Raw genomic sequence first — 19,435 nt, 5'->3', positions numbered from 1 at the left:
AAATAGTATAAAAAATTCCCTGTGATGGACTGGTGTCAGATCTTTCCGCCCTGTTTTGCTCCCGTTGCTTGCTGGGATAAGCTCTGGGCTCCCCTGTAGCCCTGTACTGGAAGAAGTGGTTAGAAAATGGATGGGCAGATATAAATGCTCTTGCTTGGTTGTCATCCTAGAAAGGAAGAGTGACTCTTGCATCTTCTTCTGAATGTCAGTGATAGCTATTAAAACATATGCTGGTTATCCATATATTATATTATATATTATAATATAATATCCATGTATTTAACTATGAATATGATGTGTGTCTGTTAGAAATAACAGGGTTGTGCTCTTTTTTATTTCTCTCTTTGTGAATTACTGGAATGTGACTTTAAATGTTGGTTCTGATTCTCTTTCTCTAATGAAAGTATTCATTCCTTCTCTTGCCAAATTGTGTAAAAGAAAAAGACAAACACTGAAGCAGAGATTACCGGTCACACCTTTATAAATACTGCAAGATCTATTAAGTGTCTAAAAATATTTGCTCGAGCTTGTACTGGTAAAAGACGTCCCTGTGAAGTCTGTACCATGTGTCGATACAAAAACAAAATGTTTAAGGCTGGGATTGTCCATTCAGCTCCAAAAATGTAAATATTTTAAGGTATAACATATAATTAAATTATATTTAAATGCTGAATGATGTCCCATTCTTATAAATGCACACGATGGATTCTGATGTCAAGCTCTGCTTCAGCGGTAATGAAAAGAGACAGGTAAGGCTGACCTGGATGCACAAGGCTCAGACTGTCTTTGGTGATGTGGATGATGTGACAGGCTGATTATGCCATTCCTCGCCATTGTCAGAGGGCATACAGCACAAACTTCCAACTTCAGGCAAAAAACTTTGAAGCAGAATTCATTGCCGTTGCTCAGAGACATTTTTATTTTAATCTCCCAATCACTATAAAATCAAATAATGCGGACAATAAATTCTCTCACAGAAAAGTATTTTTTATTCTTTTTCATCCCATACATGCACAGCATAGGAATGTGTATTTGTCTCACAACAGAACACAGTGCCGGTCTCTGCTGGATGCTGTTTCCCAGTCTGCACGTCAAAACACACATCCGGTTTCAGTACAAATAAAAGTTATTAGTTTGTGTGCATGAAGACGTGGTTAAAACACTATTCAAATTCCTTTCACAAACGTGTGGGGAAGATAGATCGGTTATCGAGGGATTGCTGCACATTGCCTACTGATGCAAATTTCAGGATGTGAAATGTTTAACTCGCATGCAGCAGAGGCAGAGTAGAACAGACTCTTCTGTTTCTCTATGAAGCAGCAAGTGGCAGTTTCTTAAAAGTAATCCCATCCTCCTTAAAAATGTGTGAATGCCTGGTACTACCCGCAGTCTCCACTGTTGGTTTTGTAGCCTCCAACAACACAATCTTCACTTATTCCACAATAAAAAACACATCTGCTTTAATACTTATTCAGCTTTCAGCAGAGTATGGTTCCGTCAGCTTTAATAACATATCTCTTTACTTCCTGGCTTGACATTCACTAGCAAAGATATGCCTAACCGTATCAGAGTGAAGATCACTGTTATCACAACTAGGGTGTTTTGCAAACCATGAGGCTGAATTTAACCATTTTGTACCCTGTTGGACTTATCTTCAGCAGGTCTTTGGTCTCTATACAGCCATGATCACTTCACAGCACCATAATTGCTGTGAATGTTAAGAATTACTGAAGTTTACTATTACAAGTGACAGAACTTGTTTATCCTTCTTTAAAGGCAGTTTGTATAATCTCTCAGGAATTGAAATTAGTCACGTCAACAGAATCCATTTTGCTGAAACGGTTACTTTCACTTAAAAAAATTCCAGTCCTATGTATGAAAGTGCATTATGTAATCATCAAAGAAAAATAGTACGTTTTCAATCATACCATTAAAGTACAGAAATTTAGGAATGTTAAAAAAACATTATCTTGATTTTACAAGGTGACTGCATATTCTAATCACTATCATGCCTTTCTAATCTAGCGGATAATGTGACCTATAATCTCTTTAGGGAAATATTTAATTTGAAAGATTGTATGAGTATTTTGAGCTCTTACAAAGATACTGCTGATACTAAGGAGCATTGCTTGTTTATGATCATTGGAAACTCGGAACGTTGTTGAAACGCGAATTGGACAGATACGTACCGATTGTACTGTTCTCTTTGTATTTTGTATCTAAAGGGATTTACAGTAGATCTGTACCCGTTTACAGTTCAGCTCTTTTTCTCACTTCTTTCAGGCGATGCGAGGAATAATATATTACAACCAGCTGAAGTAATGCTTGGTTTTACTGTTCCTAAATGGGTTTGAACCCGATGGCCATGTACTGTGACCTCCTCTGAAACGGATGCCCTTACATTATTTGTCTTTATGCGGACCGTCCCTTGGTACACTTTGTAGATTTTAGAAATTAACTGTAGGTTAGAAATTAGTAAACGCCAAATAAACCAACAGAGCAAAATGGTGAATACGGTAGAAATAATCAGTATTGGTGCGGGAATTGCTGGTCAGCTCTCTCTCGCTGTGGGGGCTGCGGCAGCTCAGTGCTGACAGGCTGAGTCGCTCTTTTCCTCAGCTCCTGAACCACTAAACGCTTCTAATGAAGAGGTACAGTACAGGTCACACGACTGGGGTTATGGTATTGTGGCACCAGCAAAATACAAAATTCTTCACAGCAAAAAGCTGTGTGCGCCCTGTTCGGTTGAATCTGTTTTCCCCTGCTGTTGCCAGGCACATTTTATTTGGAAGAACCAGCTTATTCTTTCAGTTTGACCCGTGTTTCTTTAATAATAATAATAAATAATAAACTTTATTTTATATAGCGCCTTTAAAGGTGGCTTCTCAAAGCGCTTTACAGGATGACAATAACAATAAATAAGAAGACTACAACAATAAATAAGAAGATTTCATAAGATAGGACACAATTATAATTACAACAATACAACAATAACAATAGAGGAGACCATGGAAGGTGGTATTAAGAAGAGCAGAGGGGTGAAGAATGGAACCAGTTAAGTAAAGGCTTTTCTGAAGAAGAAGGTTTTGAGTCTGGATTTGAAGGAGTTTAGAGAAGGTGACTCTCTATTATGCTTGGGCAAAGAGTTCCAGAGCTTGGGGGCATAGCAGGAGAAGGCCCTGTCGCCCATACAATGTAGACGGGCTTGGGGGACAGTAAGGAGGGCAGAATTTGAAGAGCGGAGGTTGCGAGGTGGGGAGTAGGGCGATAAAAGTTCAGACAGGTATTGAGGTGCCAAGCCATGTAAAGCCTTAGCTTTAGGCTTTCAGTCTGTTACAGGCGACATGTACTGCGGTGCTGTAGAACTTTTGTTTTGTTTTGTTTTGTGGGCGCATTACCTACAGTTTTGTTAGCTTGCTATGAAATGACATCCCTATTGGACCTTTGACCAAAAAACTGTAATATTTAGATTTTTTTTCTGAACAGCAGTTGGGGCAGAAATCTTGAAACATTGAAATAGTTCACTTAAAAACAATTTTTCTTTTTCGAATGAGAGTAGAAATGTACTGCACAGTATACTGTACATTTCAAATGTTAACGCAGAGCTCATCATGTCCTTATTAGTAAAATTGAAGTATCCCTGTGTCAGCGTATTGGAGTCTGTGAAATTTCTAAATATTAACAAATAAAAATGTTAAAAATGTCTGGAGAATGCAGTTTCTAATAAAAAAAGATGTCTCTAATGATGTAATTTAAGGATGGGATGTTTTTAGTAAGCATTTTTTTTGTATTTTTTAAGTTTACTGTAAAAAGTATTTTAATAATTCTTGTGGTATTTTCCAGTTAAAAAACAGACAAAAGTCTGTTTTAAAAGCCTACTTTGGCATAGTTCTGTACTTTAACATCCTGATTACTTGAAGTACCCCATGGTGCACTATTGTTTACAGTATATATGTTATTTACAGTATGAAAAAGAATAATGCTATAAATTACACTTGTCATGCTGTAAACATAAAATAACGATCAGAGATGAATGCTGTCTTAATACATAATTTCTGTAGTAAAGACTTTTCACCCAAATCCGGGTTGTGCAGTCTTGTCTGTAGGTTGTCTTTATTACAGAGCTCTTAATGAGTAAGTGGCTTAATTGTACTGTACCAAATTAACTGACTTTTCAGGTGCTGCTTTTTAAATAGACAGTGTTGTTGGTCAAAGTTGGTTGTGTTAAACTGATCAAACCCGAAGACGGTAAATCAGCTGACTGTGGCTGTTGAGTTTTGCTTTTTGTCATTTGCTGAAAGTGGAATATCTGCCCCAGAATGAGGTTTAAAGGCTTTCCTCTATGGTATACCAGTAACAGAATGGTCAACTGCCAAGCTGGACAGTAGAGGTTAGTGCTGACTGAGTGATACAGTACACTGGGTTCACGTCAGATGTAACACTTTGCATATGGAGCACAAAAGTTCCTGTTTTGTCCTGTCTGACATGTTCTCCATATCACTTAAATATTTTTTCAGGTTTCATGCAGGATGTGAGATAGGTTTTCCACTCTGCCTTGCAGGCTGGCAGTATGAAACGAATGGGGTATGGTTGACTCCTGCCCATTTTCTCCCATCTCAGCCATTGAACTCTGTAGCTCTTTCCAAGCTGCTGTTGGCCTCATGGTAGCATCTCTATGAAGTTTTCTCCTGGCTTCTCAGTTTGAAGGGACAGCCTGATCTAGGCAGTGTCAGAGGGCCTTCTACCTCTGTGTGACTGTCTTCACCAGGCTCCAAAAACACATTAGGGATCTTCGAAATAGTTTTGTACCCCTCTCCTGGTCTGTGACTTTCTGTAGCTATGTCTCTTTGAGTTTTTTTGATAGCTGCTTGGTTTTCATTGTTGAATCCTTGCTTGAGATTCACTACCTGACTGAAGGACCTTACCCAGACAAATGTATTTCTTCTGTAATAATGTGATCCTCTATCTATTATAGCACACAGAGGCCTCTAAACTAAGGTTAAAGTGATTTCGTACACCTGAATTAATTTGTTTGCCTCTGCAAAGGGTTTGAATACTTACGCAGCAGTGATTTTTCCTTTTTTACTTTCATCCATCCATGCTTTGTTTATTTCATACTTCATCCAATTCAGGGTCTCTGGGGAACCAAGCAACACGCACAAGGCAGGGTACACCCTGGACAGGACGCCAGTCCATCGCATGGAAGACAGACACAAACACACACACTCAGTCCAGGACTGGTTTATCAGAAGCCAATTAACCTACAGTACCTGCATGTTTCTGGACTGTGGGAGGAAACAGAAGCACCCAATGGAAACCGACACAAACATAAAAACTCCACACAGACAGCACGCCAGGTCCAGAGTTGAAACCAGGGTTCCAGTGCTTTGAGTCAGCAATGCTAACCACATGCAACCTGCTATATATTTGTCTTTGAATATTTGGAGTAGGTTGTGTGTATAACATGCATAACTTCTGAGATCAGGCTTCAAGGTGGCAACACTATCTCTTAAAGTGTTGCTAGTGTTACTGGTAAAAAATCATTCTACTTCAGATAAAGCTATGAAAAACTACTTGCTGATTAAAACCAATAAAAATTACAAAACCAGTGAAAGGGACAGTTTGTTTTTCTGCATGTGGTTAACTCCTCTCGAAACTACTCTCATGGAGTGTGTCTTCTGTTCTCTGCTATTTATAATTGAACGGCAATTATGTTTTCCACTTTTATTTTGAAGCATGTTTCTGAAATGAATGCGTGCTGCTTGATATTTTCCACATATTAACAAATTGAGAAGATAGAACTCTGAATTAACTTTGTTTCTTCAAAAGAACAAGTCAAGCTCTGGACCCTGTATTTTGTTTTTTTTGCATGCCTTTGCTTTGATCTTTGCTGTGCAACCGAGGTGTCTTTGACTCGTGAAGTTACTTTATCACCATCTCTAGGAACCATCCTTTACCCAGGTCTGTAGTGCTGGGTGTTGCAGCCCAAATGTTAAATCTCAGTATGCTTACCACATAATAGGAATTACAAATTTGGAACTAGATACAGTACACGAATAATGGAAAATATTTAGAAAAAATTAAATATAAAGTAAATTGAACACCAAACTATATGAAGGGATAAACAGGCAAGATGCTATCAGAAAAACATGTTAATCTTTATAGTGAACTAAAAATATGAATGCAAATTTATCCATTTGCATGGCTGATGTGTGCTGTTCTCAGGTACTCTGATTGATTAATTGACCTGCCAGTGAGAGAAGACATGCCTTGATCACTCAGGCTGATCAATTACCCAGTTAGATCTCCATTGCATATAACCATTAGCAGCTGAAGAGTCTCTTAGATCAGAGGCTTTATCCTGGCTGATCACTGAGCCTGGATTGCCAGCAGCTCTGCCGTCATGATACGATTCTTGAGAATTATTTGGAGACTACAAACCACAGTGCACTCACTACAGTTATTGTACTGAAGTCTGCAAGCCTTTGAAAACTGTTCTTAAAAAATATTCTGCTATAATAAGACCACTCTTTGAATATCCAATGTTTACTATCGGAATTAAATACAATAGATGTGATTTTTAGTAAAGTGTAATCTTATCAAAACGTAAATTGTTGTGCTTTAGGAAAGTGTTTACAGTTGGTGCACTTGGCTTTTTCTGTTTATGGTTGTTCATGCTTATGATCTAATCATTTGATACCTCTGGCAAGGACAGCAATGTGGCTAAACAGGTTTGGCACCTTTATCAAATTTCAATTTAAAAAAAAATAAATGCCAATGTGCTGTGAAGCCACGTCAGTGCCACCATCACAAACGCCTCAGATTCTGTGGTCTGGCCGCTTAATCCAACCTGAAATGCAAATTTCATTAAATATACAAAAAGGCTGCTAATTCCCTTTTGCCATTTTAAATGTCACTGCATAACTGATTCCCTTGAAGGCTGGGCCACATACTGTGCTGTGGCTAAATTTCTGTTCAGGAGAAATTGCTGCTCTAAATGTAATCAAGCAGAATTGCACTTGTGTGTTACTTACTGTCATGGACATCATAAACTTTTACTTGAATTGGGAGTTTTTGCTTGTTGTAATTTTAAGCACAACTTAACAAACGGTTTTATGTGTTAAAAGGTGCACCCTTCACCAGGGCCAGCTCTTTCAGAGGTTATTCTATATAAATATCCCGTCAAGAATGTGTACAGAAAGTTTTGTGCCTTGTACAGGCTATTATTGAGCGTTTTCCCATTGAATGTCTCTTTGACACTTTTCCCATGGAAATGGGCTATTGTGCCGAGTGAGAAAAGCTGCTTACAGGGAGCAGCTTAATGGGGCCTCATGTTCTGAAAGAATACAACAGTTATGCGCGTGTGAAACCTTCTAAGATTATTCAGAAGATTTATGCCAAACCTATACAGCTACAGTACTATACTATCATATATTTTATATCAAATTTACAATTCAAAGAAATACTTTGCATTACCTACTGTATTATATAGTAAGTGGCGTGGTGGCCCAGGGGTCAGCAGTGCTGGGGACCTGGGATTTATTCCGGACCTTGGGTGCTGTCTGTGTGGAGTTTGTATGTTCTCCCTGTGTTCATGTGGGTTTCCTCTGGGTTCTTCAGTTTCCTCCCACAGTTCAAAGACATGCTGGTAGGTTAATTGGCTTCGGGACAATTGGTATGAGTGTGTGTGCCCTGTGTCCAGGGTGTACCTTGCCGTGTGCCAGATATAAGAGCTCACCTGCAACTCTGTTGGTAAATGGATGAAGATATATTATATGGACATATAATGCTCTTCTTTATTTATATATTGCTACATTCTACTTGCACCGTCACGAATGACTGTGGGTTTATTTCCTATCCGTAGGCACTGCTGTCATTTCCATGAGAAAATTACTTTGCACTTGAACTTGTAGTTCACTCAGCTGTATAAATACTGTAAATACTATATAATGGTGTACAGTACTGTTTTCAGGAGGTAACCATCTGATTAAAACAAGGGAACCCTCTGACCACCCATCTGGGTGCCAGTGTGACTCGTATTTTGCCAGGACAGTTTGAGACAGGGCGGTATTTTAACACATTATTTATAACGAAAGGGAAAAATGTTAAGACTGGTGTTTCACCCTAAACGTGGTGGATTCGTTTTATGATTCATTTTGCAGAAACGGTGATGGACTCTGGCCTGATGGGTTTCTGGGGCTGGCTTTATGATCGCATTTCGTTATCACTGGGGTTTTGGGGTCATGGTTCATTCTCGTTTGCCGCACCATTTATATGGAAATTATTCATAAGGCCATGTTTATCTGTATTTTTCCCTCAATAGAGCACATAAAATAACTCCTCTCAAATTCTATTGATGAAATATGTTATGTGTTCTGTTGGATCAAGGACAGGATTAAAATTGTCCTTTTCTTCTGTAGTGCTTTTCTGACCTCTGAGGCGTTTTTTTTTTCAAAGCTAGGTTCACACCTTTACAATAGAGCATGTATTTTATTGGAGTGTCTAGTATGGACACTAGCTAACCATGCTAACCATGCCTGCTAGAAACTACTAGGTAAGGGTAAGACACCGAAGTCTAGAGACAAGTGCTGTGTGTAGTTTTGTATACTGTTCATTGCCTGTGGGATACATCGTTCAGCGCAGCACTGAATTTCACGCTGATGCACACAATTTGAAACACAAATCCTGCCACAGACGTCCGACCCTGTTCTGTCCTTGCATTCTGAGCTCTAAATCCTGGAGGCAGCTCGATTTTCTGCAGAAACTCTTGGCGCCGGTTACGTGAGCTGAGCAGTGCGTCCAGACTATGGAGCCCCTGCAGGCATCTGCCCTTAGCTGGCACACCTTAGCCCTCTGGCATGCCTGCTAAAACCTTTCTGTCATGGTCTTTTTGCTGTTATCTCTCTAAAAAAAAAAAGGATGGGTAAAACTGCAGAGTATTTTATATTCCGCCGTTTGTGTAAGATGGCCTAGCTCACGTTCCCAGAGAGGCTCAACCGGCTCAACCCCAGGTTAATGTTGAATAAGGCACTTAAGGCCAGGTTCCTTGTCATATCTGCTTACTGTACTCGTGGTTTCTATCACTGCAGTGAGTTCTACAGTCTGCTGATGCAGGCTGACTGCATGCTAGCTGGGCTCTTCCCATGCAGCCGGACTGCAGAACACTTGGCATTATTGAACGCAGGACAGAGAGTCAATGAGTATATAAAAAAAAAAAACATTTCTCTACCTTAGCTTTTTAACCAGTAATAAACACTATGTTAGTGATTTTTTAATTTCTTTTTCAAAGTTGAATATCACTTTAGAATGCTGCTGCACATACAGTAAGTGAGATTTCTGCTTCCCCCGTCAGCCTAGTTTAAAGAGAAAAATCTGTGATTCCTGACGCAAAAAGCTTTTTTCATAGGTGCAGGCTGGGAACAAGTGTTTTCTCCACCTGGAAGATGAAGGAATGAATGGTTTGATAGTGTTTAGTTTCCTCCTAACCTGTTTGTCTTTGTAATGTTGCTCACTATGTCAGTGAGGGGCTGGTTGTGAAGGAGGCAGGGTCTTTGCAGAGCTCACACAGACATGCTGATAGAAGTGGGAGAACATGAATCAAGTGTTGTTACAACATTCGGTCATCTGGTATCCAGCCACTGGTCTTGAGGCTTTCGATGGATTTAGAACAAATACAGTATCCTGTAAAGAGCTCCTGTCTACCTTATCATGATTTTAAAACTCTCTCCCCTCTTTTTTTTCCTTATAGGAACCACAGCCCATTAATGAGTTTTGGAGCAAGTTTTGTCAGTTTTTTGGTAAGTGGCTAAAATACCTTTTAATTTTATGGTTGCAGGAAACCATCCTGTACTGTATATTGTTTGGATTAACTTCCAGTAGTTTAAAATATGGAACACATATGCACATAGATCTTAATCTTTTTTTGACAGACATCTTATATCCAGTGTTAATATTCTTTTATAAAAATGATTAAAATAATTTCCTGACAGGAAATTCTGCCTTGACTGATTGTGGAATTATTTATTATTTGTGCCACGTGATTCAGGAACTCTGCAACACTGCATAATACACAAGTCTGTTCAGGTGTAGTTAATGCCCTTTGTCACAAATAAATGTTTTAACTATTTTTGTTTACATTACATAATTTAATTTATGATCTTAGTATTACATAATGTATCCTGGAATTGAAATGTAGATGTTACTGCACGGTTTCCTGTAACCTTTTTGTACATTTAGTCTACTCCAGGTAATTTATTGTTATTGTTATTATTGTTGTTGTTATGCTTTCTTGCATGTCTAGTTCTGTTTAATCTTTCTGATGCATACATTATAATCGATCAACAACAGACCTTAGTAATTCTAAAATAATATTATTATTATTGGTAAAACAGTCACACTGGTAGATGAGCTTCTTTCTCAGTTTTAGCTAATATTCTTTATATGGAGGGTGGGTTCTCTTGTTCTTCTATGCTTAATTTGCTTAAATACTTTTCCAAACTGTCATGTTGCTTCAATGATTCAGATAACAAGTAGCAGAAAATGTTTTCTTTTTCAGCAGTTCTGGTCTCCAGTATTTCATTGGTTTGATTCACAGGGTGAAAAGCCAGATAAATAGCAACCTTGTTACAGCTTACAGCTGGCTTCAAAATGTTCTTCTCAAAAAATAAAAAAAGCAAACATTCATCCAGTTTTCAGTATTCATCCAGTTCCACAAGAGTCATCCACATGTGCTCCTTGAGTCGGAGCTGTTGCTCTCCTGCAGTGCCGTAGGACAGCATAGTGTGGCACAGCAAGAGAAGATACGAGACGCTACCAGTGTCTCTAGTATTTCGTACCATGGAAATCTGTGGCTAAAGCAGTGAGGGTATCATTGTGTCTGCTCCGTGCAGTGTGGTCCAGACCTTTTTTCCATTTTGTTTGTAAAGTTATTGTTGTGGTGGAGTCCCACCACATTGAAATGGGCAGTCTTTACATCCAGATAAAGTAAAGCAGCTGGCACAAAAAAACAACCAGAAGATCCAGTGCCAGCAGAACTTGGCCTCGTGCGTCAGAGGTTAAGGCTGATATTTCTGCGACGGGTGCCCAGAGGTTGTACGGGTAGGACATTCCACAGTTTTCATGGATTGTAGTTTGTCTGAGCTGTTCTGATGCCCTTTCTGCAAGTCTCTCAAGAGAAGGAGTGCAATGCTGAAACAGATCTACAGGGATCGTATCAGATTTTACCAAATTTAAATAAAATATAAAAAGGATAAAAAAGTCTGTTGATAGAATATTGTTTTTTAATGCTTCTTCACCATCTTTATTTTGTGGTGTCAGATTCAGAAGTGGTCTTTATATTGTGTTTTGTTAAGAACATGCTACAGTTTTTTCCTACAGCAGTGTAAGAATAGTAGTCGTTACTGTAACTGGACTTCTAAAAAATATTTCAAACCCTCTGGGACACCTTGACAGATGTGATGCTAGTTGTGGAAGTGTGGGCTTGGAGCCCAGAAGAGCTTTTAAAGCATAAAATAGATTATTTTATTCTCAGCGTAAATCTGTACTTTGTTTTCCAGTACTATGACTAATCATTAAATCATTAATGGCTAAATGGACCAAATGGCCTCTTCTCTTGTACTATATGTGTTCTTAAAAATACAGATTGTAAACGTTTTCTACTTCTAGAACAAGTAAAGGTTTATTCCAACTGAAAAGAGAAGAAAGGAAATGCAACGTTTTGACTGTGGAGCCTTCTTTGGGTGTCAGAAGGCCAAAGAAAGCTCCACAACCAAAATGTTGTTTCCTTTCTTCTCTTTTCAAATGGAATAAACCTTTACTTGCTCCTTTGCAGCCTACGCATGCTGACACAGCCACCTACTTAACCATTTTCTACTTACGCCTGATATCTACACACACCGTTTAGAAAAAAACTTTAAAAAAGACTTCAAATGGATTTTGACAAAATGGAAATGTCAAAAATACATGAGTTCTGTCTTTGTTTTTTCCCTCACCGATTAGAGCAGTGGTGTCTGATGTCAAATTAACAAACGAGCCAAAGCTTTCATTTACTGAAGTGCCTTTTATAATCAACATCAAGCCAGGATGACACATTTTAGCAGGTCATTTACATATTCCAGTTTGTGCTCCTCACTTGTCCCATGTCAGGGTGGAGAGACTGAGTGTGCCTGCTAATTTCAATAGCCTGCTTTTTATGGTCCTCCTTATGTCTCTCCTGATGGAGTTTTCATTGATTTTCTTTTCATAACTGAGCAGATTTGGTCAGTTTAACAACATCAGCTCATTTGTTTAGCATAAAACAGAAAGGTCAGGAACTCTGATAACTTCATCATACTGTATGTTATCATTGCCTTTTTAAACTGCGCTTTTTCTATATGCATGGTTAGCCACCCTGTAGCACAATATCTGCCACCTCAGTTTGAAAGATAGTCCACACTTTACTGCTTGAGTGAAGGATATAGCTTTTGCCATTGTCGATTTTGTTTCCTCTGCTATAATAAACAGTAAAGAGTATTTGTGCAGTTAAAGTAACTTCTGTCTAATGTACCTAGTGGACAAGTCTAACTAAAATATATCAGCCCTTAAATTCTAAAAGTTTAATTAGTAAACCAATAGAAATAAAGTTTTGTCTCACCTGTGGAAAAAAATCCCTTGTTTTTTATCACAGTCTATAAAACATAGGATGTTTTGTTTCATATTGAATAAAACATGGCATTTTTTCCGATATTGTTTTTTTAATTTGAGTTACAGGCTTCTTTTCAAGTTGTAATTTTTTTTGCAGCAGGTGAGAAGCGGATCGTGTGTTGCTTGGTTGATGTAGCCAGCAACGCAAGAAAACAAAAACCTCTGTGATTTTATATGGGCATTTTGGAATTTGCAGTTATTCTTCACTTTAGAAAGCAAGTCTTTGGAAGTGCTAATTAGCAACCCACCCCTTTGTCTCCGGCACCCCTGAGTGTGACAAGGCACGTCTTTTTCACCCTATAGTCCTGACTCATCCCTCAGGGCTGACATTCCGTATGACGTGCAAAGGATTCCAGATTTCCCATCCGTCTTCCAGCCTTGCTCCAGCATTCTCATGGCAACCAAGGTCATCCTAGGTCACAGACAAGTGACCCCTCAAACAAGGATTCTTCCTGCCTTGTTCACAGCTGCACCTCCTAACAACTCTAAAGTGTTCAAGGCCCCTGACTTCCTTGCCGCAGGTTCTTTTAATCTCTCAGAATCGCCAGTGCTTCCTCAGACCAGACAAGACAAAGATCATATGCAATATCCCATTTTTTTTACAGTGGTCTTCCCTAACACATAAGGACTTACCTGTACACAGGCTTCCTATGAGCACTGACGCACTAGACAGATCACATCCCACGGCTTGCTCCTAGAGCAGTCCAGGAGGGCATCCTGAACATGTGTTGCCCCCTCTACCAGGTTTCTCCTGGTCCGGTTTCGAGGAGAAGGGGGAGAGACCCGATGCAGTGGTCTTCCTTCACTGTGCCCAGTCCCTGGCGTCCTGGCTGACTGCTGCAGTCTGTCCTCCAACCTCGCTTTCTCCATCCAGGGGGTCTCCTCATGCTGCTGTCCTGACTGGGGCTCTTCATGCCTTCTTGACAAGCTCTCTCGACTCTCTCCCCCTGGGAAGCCACCTGTCCAGGTCTCTTTCAGGACGTGGCATCCCTAGCATGGCCAGGTGAGCTGAGGCATTGTTCCATCTCCTCCTGCTCCTAGCCCCCCCCTCTCAGTCACAGGTCCACTCAAATCTGTTTGCAGCCCCACACATTAGCCCTGAATGACCTGAATGATGGGGTAACTGCCTGGCGCTTGTGTGAAGTGGGCATCTTGATCAGGGCTGTGAACTGCAACAACACTTGAGGCATCACTGGCCCATCAGCGCCACCAATATCCATATGGTCCTCGACACCTGGCTCCCAACACCCACCCTTTCCCCCTGGTGAGGCTGCCGAGTTAGACATGAGGAGGATTTCGGATTTCCCGTCCATCTTGTGGCCTTTCTCCGGCATCCTCAAGACTCCCAGACTCCTCTTGCACCCCCGAGTCGCGTCTCACTGAGTTGCACTTTTCTTTACGAATAAGGTTCCCAAGAAACGTGTCATTCACAGCGTGGCCATCTGTCATATTTATATCTGTAGAGAACCACCTTATTGGACAGGCTGTATTATACACCGATATCTTTATAGTCTGTTCTTACCTGTTCTTCCACCCATCCATTTTCTAACCGCTTTATCCAATACAAGGTCACAACCCTTTTTTCTGTAAATAAATTCCATGCAGAGATAGGTAATGACTCAGACCTTTTTTTCTGTGTACTCATATGCCATTGCTACTGTGCACTTTACTGGAAAAAATGATTTGTGTTTTTTCTCAGGGCGTATACTTCAATGTCATGTCTTTTCACGCAGGCAAAACATATCAAGGAGATTTTTAAAATACTTTAGAATCTTAATTGCCCTAAGACATTATTTCAGTTTGCAATATGCATTTTTATGGAGATCAAAACAATAATAAAAATAATTACACAGATTGAATTGCAAAGAGCACATTTACAAACAGCATAACAAAGAGCATTTTACAAATTTGTTTTTTCTTTTTTCTGTTTTATCAAAGGCCTTATCAAAGATGACAAGAAAATCAGATTTAAGCTTATTACCAAGAAGAGTATAGTGGTTAAATTTCATTACAAAATTCAGATGGATTTCTCACGCACAATCTAGTGTATTATGGTCTTTAATTTTTTAATAGGTCTATGTAACAATGTGTTTCATTTGATTTTTCTGAAGCAAGTATATGCATCATGGCATATATTTATGTCTTTAAAAAGAGAGAAAAACTAATACTTGTTTCCCATTATATATTTTTTTCTGATAAATCTGACATACGGTGGTCAGATTTTCAGTCAATAACAAATATTCATAAGCATCAAAGAACCACTATTAATAATATATATCGAGTATATTGTGACGGTACATTCCCTCACATGATAATGTTTTTGGGCAAGGGTAGCTGAAAACACACATTGCTTTTCAGCTTTCACTACTGTCTTTTTCTCATTTGCAGCATTTTTTAAAGGCCTGTGTCAGTACTACTCCACTGTACAATACATCAGCAACTGGACACACTACAGCTTTTTTTATCTCAGAGGTGCTTGCAGAGAAAAGTAGGTTTTTGAGATGACAGCCTGCTGGAGTGCAGTCCTTTACATGTAATGTTTGAGGGGCTCCAGGAGGAATTTTGTCATTCTCATTTCTGTACCTTAGATGCTGTCAATTTCAATGTAGACGTGCATGTATGTAACATGTACAGTATTTCTGTACATTTTAAAAAGCACTTCATTATATGTTTGCTTTTTCTGTATGTTGTTTAAATATTGTAAAATATCTCCATTAACCTGTATTGTCATCTATAGTGTTGCAGTTTCCTCCACGCTGCATATCTCCGGCTCACACTGACATCTATTCTGCCTTTTTCCCCAAAAAATGTTTCTTCACGTTTACATATCCAGTCTAGAAACATTTAAGTCCTAAAGCAGCCTCCTTGTTTAGGGTGCCCATTTTTCCAATAAGGACTTGCGTCACTAATGGCCCTCAGTAGTGACAACCTTATTAATCTGTTCCTGAGCACCATGGACTCCAGAACATTGGAGGGAATAAATGATAGCCCTGTACAGCAATTCATTACTGTACAATACAGAGTTAATATAACAACAATTTTGATTTCTAAAGCAGTAGACTGCTTTTAAAATATTCTGAAACTCATCTTTGGGGATTAGATCTGAAAACTGTTGAGAAATAATTATTTTCATAAACTGGAACTGTACCCTGCAAGAGGTAAAATGAATTAATTGAACAGTGAGAACAAAATTTCTTAGTAGATGACAAATGCTGAAAAATGAATTTGAGAAAATGTTACTCCTCAGCTGGTTTATTTATAAATCGAAAGCAAATTATTAAAAATAATACATTTTCACTGTGGGTAGAGTCTTTTTTCACTCTCATGATGTTCCTGTATTTTTTTTTTTAATTGTGTGGATTGTTTGTTGTTTCTGTCAGATGTCGTTATTAGTTGTAAGTTACAGGTTTTAATATGAATGGAATGTCAAATGGTTCAAAGCATGGAAAAAGTGTTTGATATCACTTTTTTTAAAAACATTTGCGAATGAACACCGCTTGCCTCTGTGTTCCGTACCAGAAGGAAGCTGATTAAACTGAGCATTTAACTGAATTTGCTGTGAATGGATGGCTGTTGCTTACTCACAAGGGTGCTGCCATTTAGGGAAGCACGTATATGATGGATGTTGTCTGCTGGTGAAAGCAATTGAGGTATCAAGGAGAAAATCGAGCACTTTGTTCTAATAAGTACAGTGGGGAATGAATATTAATATTTAGTCATGATGATTGTAGCATCGGTATTGATTTGTGTTTCCTTTAGGGTATGCTTAGAATATGCATGCAAATTTGATCTTTGCTTTGCCTCAAAGAAATTGGATTTGTTACTCATTTACAAATTAATATGCTAAAATTCAAATACATATTTTGTTCTTTGAATTAAAGATCCAATACCTTGCGATATTTATGAAAGCCTTATTGGAATTCAGTTGTGCTACAGTGCAAAGAAAAAAAAACATCACCAAAATAATCACGGAAATGAACATTTCAAGCTGTAATATGCTTCTTTAATTGAAACTGGTTTTGAGTTTATATTAGTTCAAGTAGGTAGCTGCGTCAGCATGCGTAGGCTGCAAAGGAACAAGTAAAGGTTTATTCCATGCTGAAAAGAGTAGAAAGGAAACAAGACATTTCGACTGCTAAGGCCTCACAGCCAAAACATTGTGTTTCTTTTCTTCTCTTCTCAGCATTGAGTTTATATTTACCAATTCAATGCTTTTTGAGACATAATGGTTTATGACATAAATGAATAGTTACAAAACAGTGTATGTGAAGTAATAAGGCAACCCCTAGTTTATGTAGCCCAATTAAGCGTGAAATTAGAATCGGGTGGTTAATTGGGAAACAAGTAAGCAAGGACTGAGTTTGGGCAGCCTGTCATATATAATGTTCAGACACTCTCATCATACAGTATCTTGGAAACGTCATGTCACAATCAAAAGAGACTTCAGAGGATCTCAGTAAAAGATTAGCTGATGGTCATCAGTATAGAGAGGGATGCAAAACCATTTCCAAACATTTGTGGTTCCATCCATCCTGTGTCAGATGAATGTGAAAGACGAACCTGTGGAAAGAGGAAAAAGACTGGAAACTGTTCAAACGAAGTAAGTATCGCGATTTGGGGCTGCGTTGCGGCCTGAGGATCCAGGCTGTTTACCACAAATTTGGCATTGTTTCAACAGAGAAAAATGCCAGGCCATCCATCAGTCAGCTGATGCAGAGTTGAAAGTAGACCATGCAGCAAGACAATGATACTAAACATGCACGCAGATCTACAACAGAATGGCTAGCGAGAAAGAGATCTTGCATTTTGGATCGGCCAAAGCCTGGACCTAAACTGCATTGATATGTTATAGATGGCAAAATTTCATCAACTGGAAGAAATTCTATAAGGAAGAAAGGACCAAAATTCCTAAAAGCCAATGCGAGAGATTAATAAACAGTTACAGTAAATCTCTAGTAGAAGTCATTGGTGCTCAAGAAGGTGCCACCAGTTTCTGAAAATTAAAGGATCGCATTCTTATCTATAAGAGGATATTTACAGGTCAATCAGTTGTTGTTGTTACACATTCAACTAGATTATCTTAATCTCTTTTTAAAAAATTTGTGAAGATGTAAATACCTTTTAGTTCTAAACTATATAAGAATACAACCTGAGATTCACAATCTGGGGGGTCGACAACGTTTTCTCAGCACTGTTTTCAAATTATAAGGAGCGGACAAATCTAGATTTATTTCACTTCAGTAATGGTTTCACTTGCTAAGGTTCTGTCACACAGTCTATTTTGTGTTCACCTGCTCATCGCAAATGAATGGAATAGTTTTAATTCAGATTTTTTTTTCATATGTTATTGGTAATATAAAAACCCTGACCAAAACTGCCACACTGGGGGAGAGCACTAAAATAATAAACCTATCCCAGACCTATAATAACACACCTTATCTTTAAGTTATGATGATCTGTGTTATTTTTGTGGCTGTCATTTTTTTAAATCAATAAAAATCCAAAGCTGTTCAGAGGCAGCAGTGAATTTTTAAAAACTATGAGCTATGACAATTATTTATAAAAAACAGAAACAGATTACGTTTTTCATTGCACTATTCATAGGAGAATTAGTAAGAGTCTCTCCGTATGGGTGTCCCATCAAGAAGGTATTATTATTTTCTAGTGACACATGATGAAGGCTCCATGGCTGAAATGTTGTTCTCTTTCTTCTTTTTTTTCTGCATGGAATAAACCTATTACTTGTTCCTTTGCATTATTATTTTCAACCCACTGAAGCTAAGCAGGTGTGAGCCTGGTCAGTACCTGGATGGGGAGACCTCCTGGGAAAAACTAAGGTTGCTGCTGGAAGAGGTGTTAGTGGGGCCAGCAGGGAGCGCTCACCCTGCAGTCCATGTGGGTTCTAATGCCCCAGTGTAGTGATGGGGACACTATACTGTAAACAGGCGCCGTCCTTCGGATGAGACGTAAAACAGAAGTCCTGAGTCTCTGTGGTTATTAAAAATCCCAGGGCGTTTCTCGAAAAGAGTAAGGATGTAACCCCGTCGTCCTGGCCAAATTTCCCATTGGTCCTTACCAATCATGGCCTCCTAATAATCCCCCTCTATGAATTGGCTTCATTACTCTGCTCTCCTCCCCACTGATAGCTGATGTGTGGTGAGCGTTCTGGCGCACTATGGCTGCCGTCGCATCCATTGGTGAACCTAACAGGAGCTGTACATCTCAGGAATCTTAAAGTGTCAGAAATCTGAATTTGAAGAATTTGGGAAACCAGCCCCACTGATACAAGGCCCTGTATCTGTACCTTATTAGACTTATGACAGTCATAGTGATCTTAATGGTGTCGAGGAATGCAGCACAAGTACAGCAAAACCTAAGAAAGACTGGATATTTCAACATTAAATTGGCTCATATTTAATGATAAAATGGGAATGGCTTTATTAAAAATTAGAATACAAAAGGAAATGCATTTATCAAGAATGGATGGGCCGAGTTTTGTCATATGATTGAAAGGTTTTGAAAGAATGAATGTGTCTGAAGACCTACAGAACGTATGTGTAATGATACGGTCTGATGAGAAAAAGACAATGCTCATCCATGCCCCATATTCACAGAGATTCTGATTGATTGGACACTGAAGACACCATAAACACCTTCATTAGCAGGAGCACAACCTGGAGGCACATATAGTTCGTTAACCAGTTCTTACTTTTACTATTCCCTTCATTAACATAAGAAATGCTTCAATTTTTCT

General features: G+C 38.9%; 1 protein-coding gene across 1 annotated transcript in view; it reads left to right on the top strand.

Annotated features, from left to right (window-relative positions):
- Positions 1 to 19,435, top strand: part of ttc39c (tetratricopeptide repeat domain 39C) — a 49,866-nt gene that overhangs the window by 6,291 nt on the left and 24,140 nt on the right. Inside the window, exon 2 of the mRNA XM_006634042.3 lies at positions 9,749 to 9,797. Coding sequence (XP_006634105.1) covers positions 9,749 to 9,797 — 49 coding nt within the window. The remainder of the gene's footprint in view (positions 1 to 9,748; positions 9,798 to 19,435) is intronic.

The sequence above is a fragment of the Lepisosteus oculatus genome, chromosome 6 (assembly GCF_040954835.1).
Source record: "Lepisosteus oculatus isolate fLepOcu1 chromosome 6, fLepOcu1.hap2, whole genome shotgun sequence".
Taxonomy (NCBI): domain Eukaryota; kingdom Metazoa; phylum Chordata; class Actinopteri; order Semionotiformes; family Lepisosteidae; genus Lepisosteus; species Lepisosteus oculatus.
This window is presented reverse-complemented; position numbering and strand designations above follow the sequence as displayed.